The 17500-nt window shown below is 46.3% G+C and overlaps 1 protein-coding gene across 2 annotated transcripts in view; it reads left to right on the top strand.

The window, feature by feature from the left end:
- LOC135097433 (uncharacterized) overlaps window positions 1-17500 on the top strand; it is a 167424-nt gene that overhangs the window by 7297 nt on the left and 142627 nt on the right. For both annotated transcript variants that reach the window (XM_063999352.1, XM_063999344.1), the window contains exons 2-3: window positions 2384-2548; window positions 3591-3629. In XM_063999352.1, the coding sequence (XP_063855422.1) occupies window positions 2384-2548; window positions 3591-3629 (204 nt within the window). The remainder of the gene's footprint in view (window positions 1-2383; window positions 2549-3590; window positions 3630-17500) is intronic.

Raw genomic sequence — 17500 nt, forward strand, 5'->3', positions numbered from 1 at the left:
GCACCTCACCTGTCCTCGGCCCCCCTCGTTACCTTGCCAGACCCTAGGTGAGGCCCGCTTGTTGTAGGTGAGGTGGCGTGTTGCTGTAGCCGATCCTTTGGTGTGTACTGTTAGGCCAGCGTTGTGTAGGTGGTGGATTCCTGCGTGTTTTCTAGTTAGCTTTGCGTATTATAGGTTATATATTCCTGATTTGTGTATGTACTAGCATGTGTGGTGGTGTGTTTGTTCGTATCTGTGAAATACCTTGTTTGTCTTTTCGTTAGGGGAGAGTATTTGTGGTTCTATTCTTCAGATTTACAATATTTTCTGTCAAGGAATTCCTTTGTCTGTGTTCGATATATTCATGAAGGCATTGTCTTTCTCAAAATGGCGTACGTTCCATAAGAGTGTGTGTGCATTACGTTTTCTTTGATCCCACGTCTCGAAAAAAAAGCCTCGGTTCATTTTACCTGTTTTATCCTGATCCATCATTAATGAGTTATTCCGGACTTTCCACTCCTCGGCATTCATCACTATTGTCACACGTACTCAGCACCCCGTCCTCACCTACCAGTGCGATTATGCTGATGAATCCATCCCGAATTTGTCTGTCCCATTAGTCAGGTGACCCTTTGAGCAGTTATGACATGACTCAGGGAGAGGCTATGAAGACCTTACCTTTTGATCCCTCCGTGCTTATAAACTTCCCACTTCTTTGACACCACTCAACTGACATCCTCTACATCGAGCATGCTTGGGTTTTCTTTCTCTTACAATCTTATCTTGAATTTTCATATCTCATGCTAAATCTGTCTCCATGAAGTGGTGTGTTCTGTGTCGCCTCCATCAGTCCTCGCGCCATCTCAAATGTTCCCTCAGTATAAGGGCCTTGTCCATCCCTGTATGGAGCACGCCCCTCATATGTCATGCAGGTGAGGGGCGGGTGTTCTGCTATCATGGAACATCTAAACAGGGAGGAGTCAAATGTTCGTCTCATCAACTCCCTTTCTTCAAGTGACGGTCTTCAGTCTGCCAGTCCATTGTAATGCCTCGTCTTTGCTGTCTACCATCGTGACCTTCATTTCTATGGTTTTCCTGAACCTGCGGACTGCATTCTTGCCTGCTTTACATAATACTCCACACTACTTACGTATTTTCAGGCCGCCTTCTTAAAGTAAGAGTTAAACAATATCTTTTTCACCTCTCAATGGTAAACTTTAGAATACTCTACCTTACTACGTTTTTGCGCCATAGTAAGACTGAAATTCTTTTTAAAGGTGAAAATCTCGATGCCTTAGAAACCAAATTGGTCACGCCCTTTTTAGAACTAACAGTGTTTCGAGAGCAACCTTTTTTTTTTTCAGTAGCTTTTGTCCATCCTCCTTTTCGTGTAAAAATGAATAAATAAATAAATGAATAAATAAACAGAAACTATAAAGAAAAAAATGGTTTGAAGTTTTGCCGAATCACTTTCCATGAAGTTAGGTGTTCTGAATAATTGTCTCCCAATTCTTCTTCGCCTCTCAGCTACTGACCGAGGCGCACAGCTGCTCTGACCAGTTCATCCTTATGGGGAATACGCCTCTCATGTGTGAGGAGCGTCACTCATACAGCTCGTCTAAACAGAGCTCAATCAGAGGCTGTTTATCTCATCACCTCCTTCATTGGTGAAATATTAAAGATGTACAAGAATAGTTTACATTTACTCAGCAAGATTGCCGGGGATGAGGGGATAAATTAAGAAAGGTGATGGTTTGCGCCTGCCGTGCCATGGTGGTATTGAGAAAGAGAGAGAGAGAGAGAGAGAGAGAGAGAGAGAGAGAGAGAGAGAGAGAGAGAGAGAGAGAGAGAGAGAGAGGAGTTGAGGCTTACCAGACCCTCTTTCACTGCATCCAAAGTTGCTGAAGACATTGCTTTCATTCATTTGTTCTCTGGAAGGCTCATTGGGGGCGAGGCGTGTTTCATGTTTGCTCTCGCATGAAAGTCAAACTCCTTTTCTCCTGTATTTTTTTTTCCATGTTATGATTTATAATGATTATTTTATATAGGAGGGACACCGGCCTGGGGCAACATAAATCTAATAAAAAAGTCCACTGAGCTGATGGTAATTATATAATGGTGATGATCATGATGGTGAGGCTAATGACGATAATAGTGGTAGGTAAAGATAGGTAATAGTAATTATTATGATGATTGTGATAATGATGATGATAGTAATAATAATAATAATAATAATGATAATAATAATAATAATAATAATAACAATAATAATAATAATATTTTTCATATATCCCACCCGTCTACCATAACTCGTATTGTAGATCATCATTCACACACACACACACACACACACACACACACACACACAGGAGAACATTATCTTATTAGTCTTCCGCTCCTGCAGAACCATCCACAAATAGGAGGGCAGCACCACTGGCCTCCCATGCCTGCCAAGTTGCAAGACCACAGCTCCTTGACTCAGCTCTGTACCCATTCCCTTTCTCCATGCTGGGTGAACAGGAGCCGTGGCAAGAAAGGAGACAGACCCAAATTGTCTCGAGCCTACCAGGTATTCGAATCTAGGACCCTTGTGTAGTGGCCTGAGTAGTAGTAGTAGTAGTAGTAGTAGTAGTAGTAGTAGTAGTAATAGTAGTAGTATTGTCACCACACTCTTTACTACCCACTTCGATGATATTTCAAAGACTGTCTATTTTCCGGAACTAATTATTCATATACACAAGTCTTTGAACAATTCTTTACCACCATCACCACTCAGCCATTTGTTTCATAAGTTTATCATTGTCAGAAAACACATTCATAAAGCTACTCAATTCTCCTGGCATATCATTTGCATATATCAGAACCATGATCGGAACTGTGTGTGTTTGTGCGATTGTGCGTGCGGCTGTGTGTGTGTGTGTGTGTGTGTGTGTGTGTGTGTGTGTGTGTGTGTGTGTATATACTCATACGTGGAGATGCTTAGAGGGCATAGGGACGATGGCGAAAGGAGGAACAGCAGCAGCAGCAGCAGGAGAGGGAGGCAAGCAGACATTTCCTCGGGCAGTGCAGGAGAAAGAAAAACGAGTCCATGAGGCCGACTAATGACCCCAGATTGGCTGTTTTATTAATAAGTTACTACAGTCAATTGAAGCTTCGGTAAAGTCGCTGAGTGGAGCCCCTTATTACGTCCGTCCCGCCCCGCCCCGCCGCGTCCCGCCCCGCTCCGTTACACCCAGCACAGCCACCCAGCTACTGGAACTACAAGCAGTACAAAATGAGTCTTTGCGGTCGACAAGAAAACACTTTGTCACCGTCGAGCCTCACTGAGCGTCTGGCCCGGAGTACGAGAGGACAGTGCCGCTGGTCCTGTGCTGCTGCGAGGGAGGAATGTTAGGGAGGGTGTATTGTGCTCTTAGTAGTATAACTTACATTCATTTGACATCTTATTTTACTCTTTCTGACCTCTTTTTACGATTTCCGTTGCGTGTATTTTTGACATGTTAATCCACTTCTCCTCCTCCTCCTCCTCCTTCTCCTCCTCCTCCTCTCCTTCCATCAGTGTCCCCTCCTTCACGTGCTGCACCTGCCTCACCTCTTCCTCTCTTCGCCAGGTGTGTCCAGGGGCGCGGCGCTGACGTCATCACTCTCAAGTAAGTGACCCATGTAATTACTCCTTTGTGTCTGTGTCAAGCTGCTCTGAAATGTGTGTATCTCATCAAATGTACGTGTATACGATGGAGGCGTATAGATTTTGAAATTAGCATTTTCTCTCTTTTTACTTTCTTGTCTCACTCTCTCTCGGTCGAGTTGGAGGAACTGTGATGTTTTGGACGAAGGAAATGGGAAGAGTTGCATTGCCGGGAGACAGAACTGCAGAAACTACCCATGATAATAACAATCAGATGTAAGAAACAGAATGAATAGCATCCCACCACGGCAGAGTGCGGTGGTGCGGAGGCTGCGGGTGTGGTAATGACACCACATTTGCTGTTGGTGTGTGGCGCCGCCGGGGACGCCGCCCTGCAGGGCTGGAGTGACCTGGTCTGCAGGCATATATGAGCATAGCTATACTTATTCAATTTCGTGGCTCAGTGTTATTATCTTTCTTATTTTAAGCCTCAGTACCTTTGCCAATTTACACGGGATGGAAAATGAAGCGAGGAATTAAGAAGGAAATAATATGCCCTTTTTTAACATTTTAGAAAATATTTTCATCTTGTGGAGGAAACTGAGCCGCTTGTTTAAAAATGAAAAGTGGTAAATCAAATAATGTCCCAGGTTTCACGTATCGAGGGCTAACCTTAAGATATAAAAGATAGTCGTGTGTGTGTGTGTGTGTGTGTGTGTGTGTGTGTGTGTGTGTGTGTGTGTGTGTGTGTGTGTGTGTGTGCTCGTATATAATGTAAAGGGAAAAATAATTGAGCAGAATCAAGGCGAGGCATCACTAATCGTTCATTTTAAAGTTGTTCCATTGGTACGAAATGTAATTTCCTTCGGCCATTATTTTTAAGGAAGTAATGCCTTCTGACCGCAATGTTAATTCACCTTTACCCTCCCTCTCCTTCCCCTTCTTCCTCCTCTTCCCTCTCTCTCACTAATGGCGCCCTCCTCCCTCTCACCCTAACCCCCCACACACTTCCAAAGAGGCTCCTCCCCGCGGCGCCCTTCTTGATGTCTCTATCTTTCATCGCAGTCCGTCATTTTGTCTAATTCCTCGCAATTGTAAATCTTTTTTTTGTAATATTCTGCATTAAACCTCCTCCCAGCCCCGCCTGCCCTCACATCCACCTCGGCACAGTCTCGCCCGCACGCATGAAGGCAGCATAAAAGTACGATTCACTCACCGGAAAAGACGAGACACTACGAACCTTGTTCAATCCCGTAAATCACAAATAAGGGAAGACAAATAAGTAAATACTGACAGAGCCTGGCTTTTCTCACCTAACCTCACCCCAATCTTACTTTTCACCCTGTCAGATCTTTCGCCGCCCTCACCCCCTCAACCTTTTACCGCACCCCATGTGTTATCCCTCATGTTCACTCCTCTCACCCTCTCCCTCTCCCTCGCCCTCTCCCTCACCATCACCGCGATCTGCCTGCACATTCTTTTACCTGCACCGATGATCAGCTGTTGGTCCCCCGAGCGTGAGAACTCCCCCAAATGACCTCGCGCCCCCCAGCTCTCGTTCCGGCTGACCCGCGGGTCGTGTGTCCAGGGGAGGCGGGGAGTGGGGGGCGTGCAGCTCCCCGCCTTCCTTCACGCTTTTATCTTCTTCACCAGATCCCTCGTTCTCTTCCTTCCTCCGTTCCTCTTCTCCTCCGTCCGTTCCTCCCATTTTTTTTTTTTTTTACTTCCCTCCACTCTCTTTCCTCACCTCCTTCCCTCTCTCTCTCTCTCTCTCTCTCTCTCTCTCTCTCTCTCTCTCTCTCTCTCTCTCTCTCTCTCTCTCTCTCTCTCTCTCTCTCTCTCTCTCTCTCTCTCTCTCCCTCCCTCCCTTCGTCTAATATGCTGAGATAGTATATAAATATTTCTTGCTCCCTGCCTGGCCTCACATTCTCTCTCTCTCTCTCTCTCTCTCTCTCTCTCTCTCTCTCTCTCTCTCTCTCTCTCTCTCTCTCTCTCTCTCTCTCTCTCTCTCTCTCTCTCTCTCTTCTCATGACCATCTTAATTTCTTAATCGCACTCGGCGTCATGTCGTGCCTGTTTGCCCAAGGTGACGTAGCTCTGGGTAATTAATCTCAGCGCGACGTGGGAAGGCACACCAACACCCGCCAAGCCCTGCCAAGCCCCGCCTCGCTGCCCCCAGAAGCGTCCTAGCCAAGCCTCCCCCGACAGAGTGAAGGTGGCCGCCGTCACTCGCCTTGGAACGCAGCATAGTTCATTCCGCGGCATGTTTATCTTTTCAAGGGAGAGGCAAAGTATTAGAGGTTGTGGATGTGTTGTGTGTTTATACTAACCAGAAGCTTTATGGCGATTCCCGAAAGGTGATATTGAGAGCGAGTATCACGATGGATAGGTGTGATAACGACCCCTTTCCCGCCCGTCCCTCCGCCTCCTCCTCCGCCTCCCCGTCCGTCATTACCGCTGGAAACAAGGGACGAGCGACCCCAGAGTTGACGGAGTGAGGGACGAGCCGTGGCGGGGTGGTGGCCGGTCCAGCGTCGTGACCCAGTGCTGTCATCACCATCACCATCACCATCATCATTATCGTCATCTATAACTTGCCTCCTAATCAGCCTTAATTGTTATCGGCGAGAATGATCAGCGCGGCGGCCACCACTGTTCACTCGTCTCGGCGTCCCTGGATTTTTGTTATTATTAATCGGCGCAGCCTGTATTGGTCTCGGCCTGAGATGTTCTAATCCTCTGATCATCGTCATTACCTCCCCCTCTCTCTCCCTCCTGTTCCCCCTCCCTTCCCCGAGGCGAGACGGAGCGTGTCAGGTATAATTTTGGGCTGATATCGTGGCTAAATATTTTCAGCCATTTTTATATATAGCAGGTTGTCTGGTTTGTCCTTTTTTGTTTCCTGCGATATTTGAGAGCTTCGGGACACTTTTGGTGGGCACGGCTGAGTTCCAGGAGGATACACGGTGTTCCAGGCTTTTTCCCGCTGCAAGACAGTTTTGGCAGCGACAGGCGTATTCCATGGCGTACAAGGCTCCTCTGACGGTGTTGCAGCCTTTCAGGGACGAGGAGGCCAAGTGTAGGTCTCCGTGCCCCCTGCTTCTTTCGTCCCCCATCATCCCTCGTTTCCATCACCCCTCGTTCTATCATCCCTCTTCACATCACCCCTCATCCCATCACTTGCAGTCTTCATCATCTCCCCTATCTCTCGTCTCTTATCACCCCATCATACCATCATCCCTCGTTCCCATCATCTCTATATCCCATCATCCCTCGTCCCCATTTTCTCATCGCCCCTCTTCCCCATCACCTCTTATATTACCCCATAATCCCTCGTCCCTCCCCATCACACCATCATCCCTCATCTCTTTTTCCTATCACTCTTCGTCTCCTTTTTCCCATCACCCCTCGTCCCATCCCACCATCCCTCTTCCTCATCGTCTTTTGTTTTACCTCATAATCCCTCGGCTCTCGTCCCCCATTACCCCTTCACCCCATCATCCCTCGTCTTACGAGCCGCCATGCCCATCACCCCCCTCTTCATCCCCCTTCCTCACCCCCATCCCATCGCCACCACAGGCCATGCGATAGTTAGTCGAGCTTAACGAAAAATGTAAATAATATTGACGTGAGGCGGAATATTGGCAAAGAATGCGGCCCGCTCCCCTCCCTTCCTCCCTTCCTCCCCATCCCTCGCAACCCTTCTTCCCCTTCCTCCCCTTCCCCCGGCGCCTTCCCCTGGAGTCGCGGGTGGTCTGGTCCGAACTCGTGAGATGCCGGCTAGTCGTATTTTTATGCATCTCTGGAAACTTATCTTTCTCTATTATTATTCCTCATTCCAGGATATTACTATCATTCGTCCAGTATCCTCAGCCTTGTCCTCAGCCTCTCCTTGTGTTGTTCCCTGCGTCTGCTGCGTCTCGGCTTCATGCACGCTTCGCTTCCTCCTCGCCTACCGCTGCTGTACTAATGGCGGTCACTCATTATGTTTTATATTTATATATGTTGCGTTATTTTGTGTTTATTTCCATTTATTTTTTATGTATCTCTGAGAAGTGTGAATCTATCGTAGGTTTGGCACCGTCACACACACTCACACACACACACACACACACACACACACACACACACACACACACACACACACACACACACACACACACACACACACACACACACACACACACACTGACATTCGAATTAATAAAAAGATTCGTACACAGAACATTTTCATCCCGCAAGAAAAGAAAAAAATTGGCAGAACCTTAATGAGAGAAAAGCGCTCAAGGGAGGATCTGGAGCGGCCGTGTCCTGCGTGCCCGAGGGGGCGGTGGTGGTGGTGGTGGTGGTGGTGAAGTGGAGCATAGGAGGGAAGGATGGTGGGCGAGGGGTCGGGGCGGGGAGGGACTGGGCGGGACGGGGATGGTCGGGGCCTTAGGGGTTGTCTTGAGGCAGCGCACGTGACGCCTTGATTAGCTGTGTTGTTGATGTTGTTGTTGTTGTTGTTGTTGTTGTTGTTGTTGTTGTTGTTGTTTGTTGTTAGTGCTGTTAGTTATGGTGGTGGTGGTGATGGTGCCAAACATTTTAAGCAGTATATACTTAACCATCATCACTGTCATCCTTATCTTTGTCATCATCATTATTGTCATAATAATAACAATAATTATAATAATAATAATAATAATAATAATAATAATAATAATAATAATAATAATAATAATAATAATCATCATCATCATCATTAATATCTTTGCTGTCTTCGTTATCGTCACCACCATCATTTTCGTTATCGTCATCACCATCATTGTCGTTATCGTCATCACCATCATCGTCGTTATCGTCATCACCAGTACCATCATTCTCATCACCACCATCACCACTATCACCGTCGCGGCAGAGCTCCTCCCTAAGACAAGGAGCCTCGTCAGCGGGGCACAAAGCTCGGCACACCAGCGCGCCGCAGGGCTCTTCCTCCCTGCCTCCGCTGACGGTCGTGGGTATGAAAAGAGTGGGTTGCGTCTCGTCATACCCAAGGCGGGGCGGCGAGTTTGGAGGTCAAGGGAGTGGGTGGGCGGGCGGACGGCTAAAAGGAGTTAGGGTGTGGTGGAGGATGTGTGGGTGTGTGAGTGTGTGGGTGGGGTAGGGAGGATGGCGACTCTGAGAAAGAAGGACAGCAGTCTGGTGCAGTGAGGGGACGAAGGGAAGTACATCATACCGTGGGGGTGAGATACGGTGCGGGGGTAATGTAGTGTATGTGGTCGAGGGTCATGTGACGTAGGTGACGGGTCAAAGCGGGTCAAGAGGTTCCTAGATGGCTTATCTCTCTTTTTCTACGTCTCCTCCCCCCCCCGGCTCTTAGAATGGCGGAGAATTCTGATACCCATGTGAGGCAGTGTGGCATGACGAGACGCGGCACACACACACACACACACACACACACACACACACACACACACACACACACACACACACACACACACACACACACACACACACACACACACTACTACTACTACTACTACTACTACTACTACCACCACCCCTCCCTCATTCCCATGTGTGTGTGTGTGTGTGTGTGTGTGTGTGTGTGTGTAACCCCATGCCCTAGACAGCGACGACAACCGCCACTTCACAATTAATGGGCCGCAACACGCGAGGCGGACAGACCATACAGCGTAACCTTCACTCCCCGTTCCCGCCAAATACGGAGTGCGGAAGGCAAAGGTCAGGGTCTGAGAGAGCATGTCAACTGACCTTGCTCTTGACCGGTCTTGCCCTGAGTGTACTCCTGCTCGCCTCTCCTTCACCTGATAAGCCGGAGATTCCCCCACAGCTTCCCCCGGCATCCCCAAGCCAGCCCGTAACCAAGGACCCCTCATTGTCCCCGTCAGGATGGGAATTACCGTCTCTGACCTCCTGTGTTTAATGCCCCTGATGAAAAGTGGGAGGTCGCTGCTGGACTCAGACGGCAATTACACCGGAGACTACAGACATTTCGGCAATTTCTTCATCAGCCTCCGGATCATCGACTACCCACACTTCATTATCTGGAGGGGAAAAACGAGACAGAACGCACAGGAACCTATAATATCAGTGATGAAGAAGGGAGTCCGGGTGGGCTGCACTGCCTGCGAGGTGGTGCGTGGAGAGAGCGAGCGAGCAAGCAAGCGAACAGGCAGGTGTGGCTACATGGGTGTGGTGGCGAGGTGTGGCGCGGAGGTGTGGCCTGGGGTGTGACTGCATTGATGGGGTGGCGATGTGGTGTGGGCGAGAGGCGGCAGTGACGACATGGTTTTTCAGGTGCATTGTGGGACTCGTATAGGTGTGACTGTACAGGTGTGGCGGCACAAAACACCACCTGCACGAAATTGTGCTCACGACTCGCCAAGAGCAAGAAAAACAAGATAAAATCAAGAAGACAAAAAGAAAAAAACATTAATCAAAAGGTAAAGAACAAAATAGGTATACATTTATATTCTTTTTGGCTGTCCCATTAATTCTTCACTTTATGCCAGACCTAAGCGGACATCAGCGGGTGTCGGCGGGGCATTTCGGGTTCCCTCAGTCGGGTTACGACACACCGCACTCACCGCACTTGTACGTAGGTGGCCGTGGTGAAGGTGATGGTGATGATGATGGTGGTGGTGGTGGTGGTGGTGGTGGTGGTGGTGATGGTGGTAAGGGGAGTCGTGTTGAGGATAATGTGTTGGGAACTTTTAGTCATATTCTCATGTTCGGAGAATATTAAACTGAAGAAGAAAAATAAATTGAGAAATGTTGAGTCAGTAAAATGATTGCTTTCAGCGAATAAAAAATACGCCGAGGAAAATTAAGGTTACGGCAATGTGTAGGTGAAGGAAACTCCAAAGTCAAGAAGGCACGGTCGAGGGAAATTTACTGCCCTGGTGAAGTCATGGCGGCGAAATTTTTCAGCTTTTCGCAAAATGTGGTCAGTGAAAATTTTCAGTAAAACCTGCAAGCAGTACATGGACGCGGCGAGGGGCGGCCATTACTGTGACCCGCTGCTCACTGGCACCTCACTCTGCCTTCCCTCGGCAAACATAAACCACCCGCTTGTATTTCTATGAATACATTAAAGCATCAAGTTCGCTAAAGACTTAATAAAAGAAAACCGATAAGAAAAAATCGTTTTACCTTCATCGCATCCACAAAGAAAAAAACTTGGTGTGAGGTGACCCGGTGCAGCGCCGAGGCGGAGGGCACGACCCTGAGACACGGCAGGAATTGGTTTTCACCGTCGTTACTTGTAGTTAAGATACGTCGATCCGAACTACTGAATCGTGATAGCGAGATGCGTGCGAGGCGCTGCGTTGTTTCTCACCGGTGTTTGGTGCTCGCCGCCTTGGTCGTCTTGCGGGACGCAGCCAGGGGCTAACACTCCCTCGGCTCACCCGGGCGCGGATGGAAATCAGAGTAAAAATTGGGATGTGTTTTCTGAAGGTCGGGCGTCATTTCCCGATAAACCGACCCGAGTATTAAGGCTGTGCCTCGCTCCGCCGGCCAGGAACCAACCCGCGTGCCTTATTACTCTTGTGTGTAATTAGTGCCGAATTTGCTGAGCTGAAACTTCACCTTTACCTTTTTTTTTATTGCATTCAGCCTTTGGCTTAGATGTCTTCATCTTCGAACGAATTGGGATTGGTAATAAGAGAGACTAGGAGGGGAAGCATGATTACAGCTTTTTTTTTTTTAGTTTGATTTCTTTTTTTTTGGGGGGGGTTCGATTTTCTCTCTCTCTCTCTCTCTCTCTCTCTCTCTCTCTCTCTCTCTCTCTCTCTCTCTCTCTCTCTCTCTCTCTCTCTCTCTCTCTCTCTCTCTCTCTCTCTCTCTCTCTCTCTCTCTCTCTCTCTCTCTCTCTCTCTCTCTCTCTCTCTCTCTCTCTCTCTCTCTCTCTCTCTCTCTCTCTCTCTCTCTCTCGTTACTTATATATTTTAAGTGCAAAGGTAAGAACAGGAAGCCACGAAAAGTGTTGATTGACTCTGCCCCGCCCACGCGCCCTTCCCATTGATCGTTACTGCCTGGCTTCTACGAGGCGTCTTTGCAGCAGTGGCAGAACACGAGGTGGTGGACTGGGCGGCAGGAGGAAGGAGAGGAGGCATATTTGAAGATCAAGGATATGCTGGTGTGGAATGGAAGGTGGCTGAGGGAGAGGGTAAGAGGTGCTGGCAGGAAAGCAGGGAAGGTAGTACAGGCCGGGGCTCAAAGGATAGAGGGTTGGAATTTATAAGACTGCGTGGCGCCTTCAGCTGGTATTTGGTGCAGTGAAGCAAGACACCTCGGGGTTAGCTTATCAGAGAACAGTGACATACGCACACACGTTTAAAACACACACACACACACACACACACACACACACACACACACACACACACACATACACACACACACATACACACACACACACATTGCCATAGAATTTCTGTTTCGATTAGTCTTTTTTTTTTCTGTGTGGTTTCGTGTGTGTTCCTTTGTGTTGCAGTAAAGGAAGAAAAATAAGTCTTAAAAGCAGTTTGCACGCGACTCAAGTTTTACACACGATGCTTTACTCCTTCCCGATAATTGCAGGCGCTTCGAGAATTACGATGAGATATTGAGTGAGGAAGAGAGAGAGAGAGAGAGAGAGAGAGAGAGAGAGAGAGAGAGAGAGAGAGAGAGAGAGAGAGAGAGAGAGAGAGAGAGAGAGATCATTTCAAATTTTCCTTGCAATATTTCCTGTCTAACCTCCTCTTCTCTCCATAGCTTTTTTTGCTTCCCATACTCTCCAAGGTTTCTATCACTCAGCCTTTTCTATAACTGCAATCTGTCTTTCTAGCCATATGTCTTAATCTCTATATTTTCTAGATTTTTTTTAATCATTCTACAATCCAATATTTTTTTCAAGTTTGTTTCGCTTTCTTATCTATATTGGTTTTCTCCTGTTTATTCAAGATTATAGCAATATTGGTCTCTATAGAGCTCTCTACGCACTGTAACGTAATTCATGCTCTACTAATCTGGCATTTTAACCTTGTATATCCACATGTCATGTTAAAGGTACAGTCATAGTTAGTAGTCGAGCAATGCATCACAACTAACATCGACTTTATTTAGTGTTTTCCATCGATATTAAAGCCTTTGGTCGGTTAATAATCAACCAATTTTAAGGCTGTAAGATCGGAGGCCTAAAGACAGAAGAAAATCGCAAAGCACTGTGGAAGTAAGTGCAAGTTACTAGACTAGTTGCCATGACTGTTTGCTCTGTTTTAGCATCTGTTTTCCAAGCTTTCTGGATGGGAGTCCCTCTATGCTTTATGAGATTCCTCCAGTCATATGTATATGGCTGTACCTGTATGATTTGCTTATCCTTATTTCGTTTTAATTTTTATTTGATGGAAGTTGATAGTATTCATCACTTCTTTTTTTTTTCCTTCAGTGTTTCACTATTTCTCCTTCAATCAACAGCAACTTTTCAGACACATATTTTCATATCAAACACGTAAATATTTCCTTGTTCACTCCAAAGAAAAGACAGAATTAATCGCTTATCCTTTCTCTTATCTCCTTTGTCTCCTTTTGTCTCTTTTCACACCAGTATAAAGTATTAGCTTCGATGCAACTCGCCTTCCGTTCTGTCTTAAAGATTCTGAGTAGTGAGGCCACGGACAGCTTCTAATAAGTTCTCTCTAGTTTGCAATATCAAGAATGTTACCAGCGAACCTTACATTGTTTCTTCCTGCAACATTCTTGTTATAGTTTCAAAATCTTCTTTCAAAGCATGATGTGTACATCATTGTACGAGTTTAGTATGTCAGTCTATCTGTTTATCTGTTTGTATTCATTGATCTATCTGTCTACTTCTATATCTATCTGTCTATCTATCTGTCTACCAGTCTACCTAATTTGTCTTATCATGTTCGCTGATAATTCTTGTGTCGTTTGTTTTAAAGCAGAAAAGGGTTATGATGTGTTCATTAAATTAATGTTCACGAAATGTGTTCAGAATTATTCCCTGCTGCTCTGAGTGTAAGGCTTTCTCACAGTCTTAAAAAGAAGAGAGATGATTTTAACACACGTTGCGGTTTGCCAATCAGCTTGTTTATTGCGTGTAGATGATCCATAGTTGATTATCTCCTTGTAAGTCCTGACTGCGTTCGTGGTTTTCTTTCGTCCTTACTTTTATTTTTTTTTTCCTTCGCTTAAAGATCTGGTTAATGTTAGTGAGGAGCTTGGGAAAAGTTTGTATAAATTGGATAATAAGCTAATGAATGATAATTATTAACTTCATTTTGGTCTCCCTCTCTATGCCTTTATATATATATATATATATATATATATATATATATATATATATATATATATATATATATATATATATATATATATATATATATATATATATATATATATATATATTATGATTAGTTGCAATTCTTTGCACATCAAGCTATTCTTGCCGGGACGTTTATTTAACCGCCAAAATATATTTCAGCTGGAGTATAATCTTGCTTTGCCACGATGAGCTTCATAGTTTTTTTTTCTTAATTTTGTGTTTTATCTCCTTGAAGCAGATAATTAAGTTATAAAGTATCATGGCTCAGTCGATTTCAGTAATTATAATAATAGTCCATCCATCCATCATCCAAACCTGCTTCCTGCACTGAGCAGGGAACGTAAATGAAGGAAAACCACAACCAAGAGCTGACCACTCCGAGGGTACCAGCAGACTGAGGCCACAATGAATGTTACCATAACAAACTCAGCTGACAAGAATGGTTCATGACAAGGCAGACCCGCGCCAGCCCTTGGCCCGGCGGTGGATCCTTAACGAAATTTCTCTCTGAATAAGCCACTACTCATCATAATATTCAGAGCCGCCTTGAAGGAGCGACACACTCATGGACTCGCCTGTGAATTTGGCACTATTCACAAAGCATAAAGAGGAAGCAGGAGCCGTCATTATCCAGAAGAAAGGTCTAAAAAGCAGTGAAGAAAACAGTAACTTTCATTAATATAAGAGCAGGGAAGACGCAAGTAATGGTAACAGAACAATGTCTTAATTAATACGCGACTAGTCAGTGTTTGTCACTGACTTTAGGTGAAGTAGTTTACACACATCTGCATTATTTGATGAGCTGCCTTTGAAACTGCCCATCTAGAAATCATTAACAGGCTGCTATGATGTAACAAGGTTGGCTGATACATGAGGAAAAGCAGTAAAAACAGCAGCAGCAACAACAACAACAACAACAACAACAACAACAACAACAACAACAACAACATACCTGCACTTTGCTGCTGCCTGACGTGGTGGTGTGCGGTAATTAAGCACCTGAGGTAAGAGGGCCCAGGTGTGCCGCGCCTGCCGCCTCGCGCCGCGCAGGTCGTGCGTCGGGGAGTCGTCTGACAACAATATAATGGGAGAGGAATTTCAGGCGTCAAGACTTCAAACATTTTTAATGAATATATGAATCCAGAGACACGTCTAGGCGAACCTTTGTGTGCAGGTGTTCACTTCCAGGAGGGCTGAGGGCGAGGGGAGGCGAAGTAAGGCGAGGCAGGGACAAGGTGTTCTGTTTGACTCAACCCGAAGCGGAACTCTGGGGGGCAGGAAAACAGATTCCTGACACAGAAGGTCTAATTTGGATCTTAGTCACGCCCAGGGGCAGCTTCGCTGACCTTGGCGCCTCGGTTATTCATGGTTATCAGATCCTGGTCGTGGCCTCAGTGAGTATGGTGACACTAATCCACCTGAATTATGTCATTAAGCCAAAGTTGGTTAGCGCCACTGCGTCTTCCCTCCACTGTAAGAAGAGAAACATGTTATTTAAATTGTGAAGCCTCATATCCTGTCCCCCCCTCATCCCCTCTGAGAGCCATACTGTGCATTAAAGTGTCTTAGTCTGTGTGTGTGTGTGTGTGTGTGTGTGTGTGTGTGTGTGTGTGTGTGTGTGTGTGTGTGTGTGTGTGTGTGTGTGTGTGTGTGTGTTGTTTATACTCCGGAACTGTTTTCTTCTTCTTCTTCTTCTTCTTCTTCTTCTTCTTCTTCTTCTTCTCCTTGTTGTTGTTGTTGTTGTTGTTGTTGTTGTTGTTGTTGTTGTTCTTCTTCTTCTTCTTCTTCTTCTTCTTCTTCTTCTTCTTCTTCTTCTTCTTCTTCTTCTTCTTCTTCTTCTTCTTCTTCTTCTTCTTCTTCTCTCTCTCTCTCTCTCTCTCTCTCTCTCTCTCTCTCTCTCTCTCTCTCTCTCTCTCTCTCTCTCTCTCTCTCTCTCTCTCTCTCTCTCTCTCTCTCTCTCTCTCTCTCTCTCTCTCTCTCTCTCTCTCTCTCTCTCTCTCTCTCTCTCTCTCTCTCTCTCTCTCTCTCTCTCTCTCTCTCTCTCTCTCTCTCTTACAAACACACACACACACACACACACACACACACACACACACACACACACACACACACACACACACACACACACACACACACAAGATGTCTTCCGATAGTGGCATCGTTAACATAAGTAATGTTCACTAAACTCAGACGAGAAGAGGAGCTTGTTTAAAAAGATACTCATGGGATGCAAAGATCTGGCTGTGTTTTATGTAAGCCCTTAACAACTACCGCTCCTATCTAATGCAAATTTACTGGGAATAGATAAAATTATAACTGGGGAATTTTGCATATTGCTGGAAATATACGCCATCTATCTAGAGTGTCTGACGTGTGTGTGTGTGTGTGTGTGTGTGTGTGTGTGTGTGTGTGTGTATGTGTGTGTGTGTGTGTGTGATTTACTTACAATCTTGGGGATCGCATGTTGGACTAATGATCGCTCTAGCTGTACTCTCCAAGAAAGAGTTTATACTGAGCTGAGACTGAGACATTTCGTGCACCTTACACTCCGTTCTCTTGCTCAGATTGGACAGTAACTGCAGTAATCAATGAAAAATTTCCGAGACTTGAGCTGGGCGTGTACCTCGGTTTAAGTAGCAGACGAGGATGTTACCACTGAGTTAGCGAGCATATGTGTGTGTGTGTGTGTGTGTGTGTGTGTGTGTGTGTGTGTGTGTGTGTGTGTGTGTGTGTGTGTGTGTGTGTGTGTGTGTGTGTGTGTCTTCGTCCATCCGTCTTGCTCTATCATCTCGCGGTTCACCTTTTGCCCTCTTGTCTCAGTGTTGTTATATTCCGTGGCTGCTCGTCTGCCTTACCCGCGCGGCGAAGCAACTTGCGACGATGGTGATGATGGTGATCTGTACAGGTATTTATGAAAGGGCAGCGTCTGTATACGTGGGTGCGCCGCGGGCCTCACCTGCCTGTGTTTTCATTAGTCATAATGATCGTTTAGGTAGATTTATCCCCCGCCCTGCCCAGTCGTTTGTTCTCCGGTAACTCACCTACATTCACCTGGTCGAGTCCGCCCCACCTGCCTCTTTTCCTCCTTGGGCGGTGCCTCCCCAGGTGCATCCCCCTTGACCTGCAGGTATGTAGTGACGTCACATCATTCTTACGGACCAATAACGAGTTTTACCTGGAGGGCGAAAGCCGCGGCGGAGTGGGGGCTTCACTTTACTTTTTGTGCTTTTTTTGCTCTTGTCATCGAGTGCGGGATCCAATCAGTGAAGAGTGTTTTACCTTCCTTTGAACGATATTACCCTGATGAAAAACTCCCTCCCTTAAGCAGCAGTTGATACGAGCACAATAGCGTCCCGTCCTCCTCGCCCCACACCGCCGTGATGTCCTCGCCTCACCGCCACACAGCAGCGGCCCTTACCACCACGCCGCGCAGCAGGACTCCGGGAACTCTTTACATGACAATACCGTGTGTGTGTGTGTGTGTGTGTGTGTGTGTGTGTGTGTCTATTTACTTTTACCTGTGTGTGTGTGTGTGTGTGTGTGTGTGTGTGTGTGTGTGTGTGT

Source organism: Scylla paramamosain, chromosome 4 (assembly GCF_035594125.1).
Source record: "Scylla paramamosain isolate STU-SP2022 chromosome 4, ASM3559412v1, whole genome shotgun sequence".
NCBI classification, from domain to species: domain Eukaryota; kingdom Metazoa; phylum Arthropoda; class Malacostraca; order Decapoda; family Portunidae; genus Scylla; species Scylla paramamosain.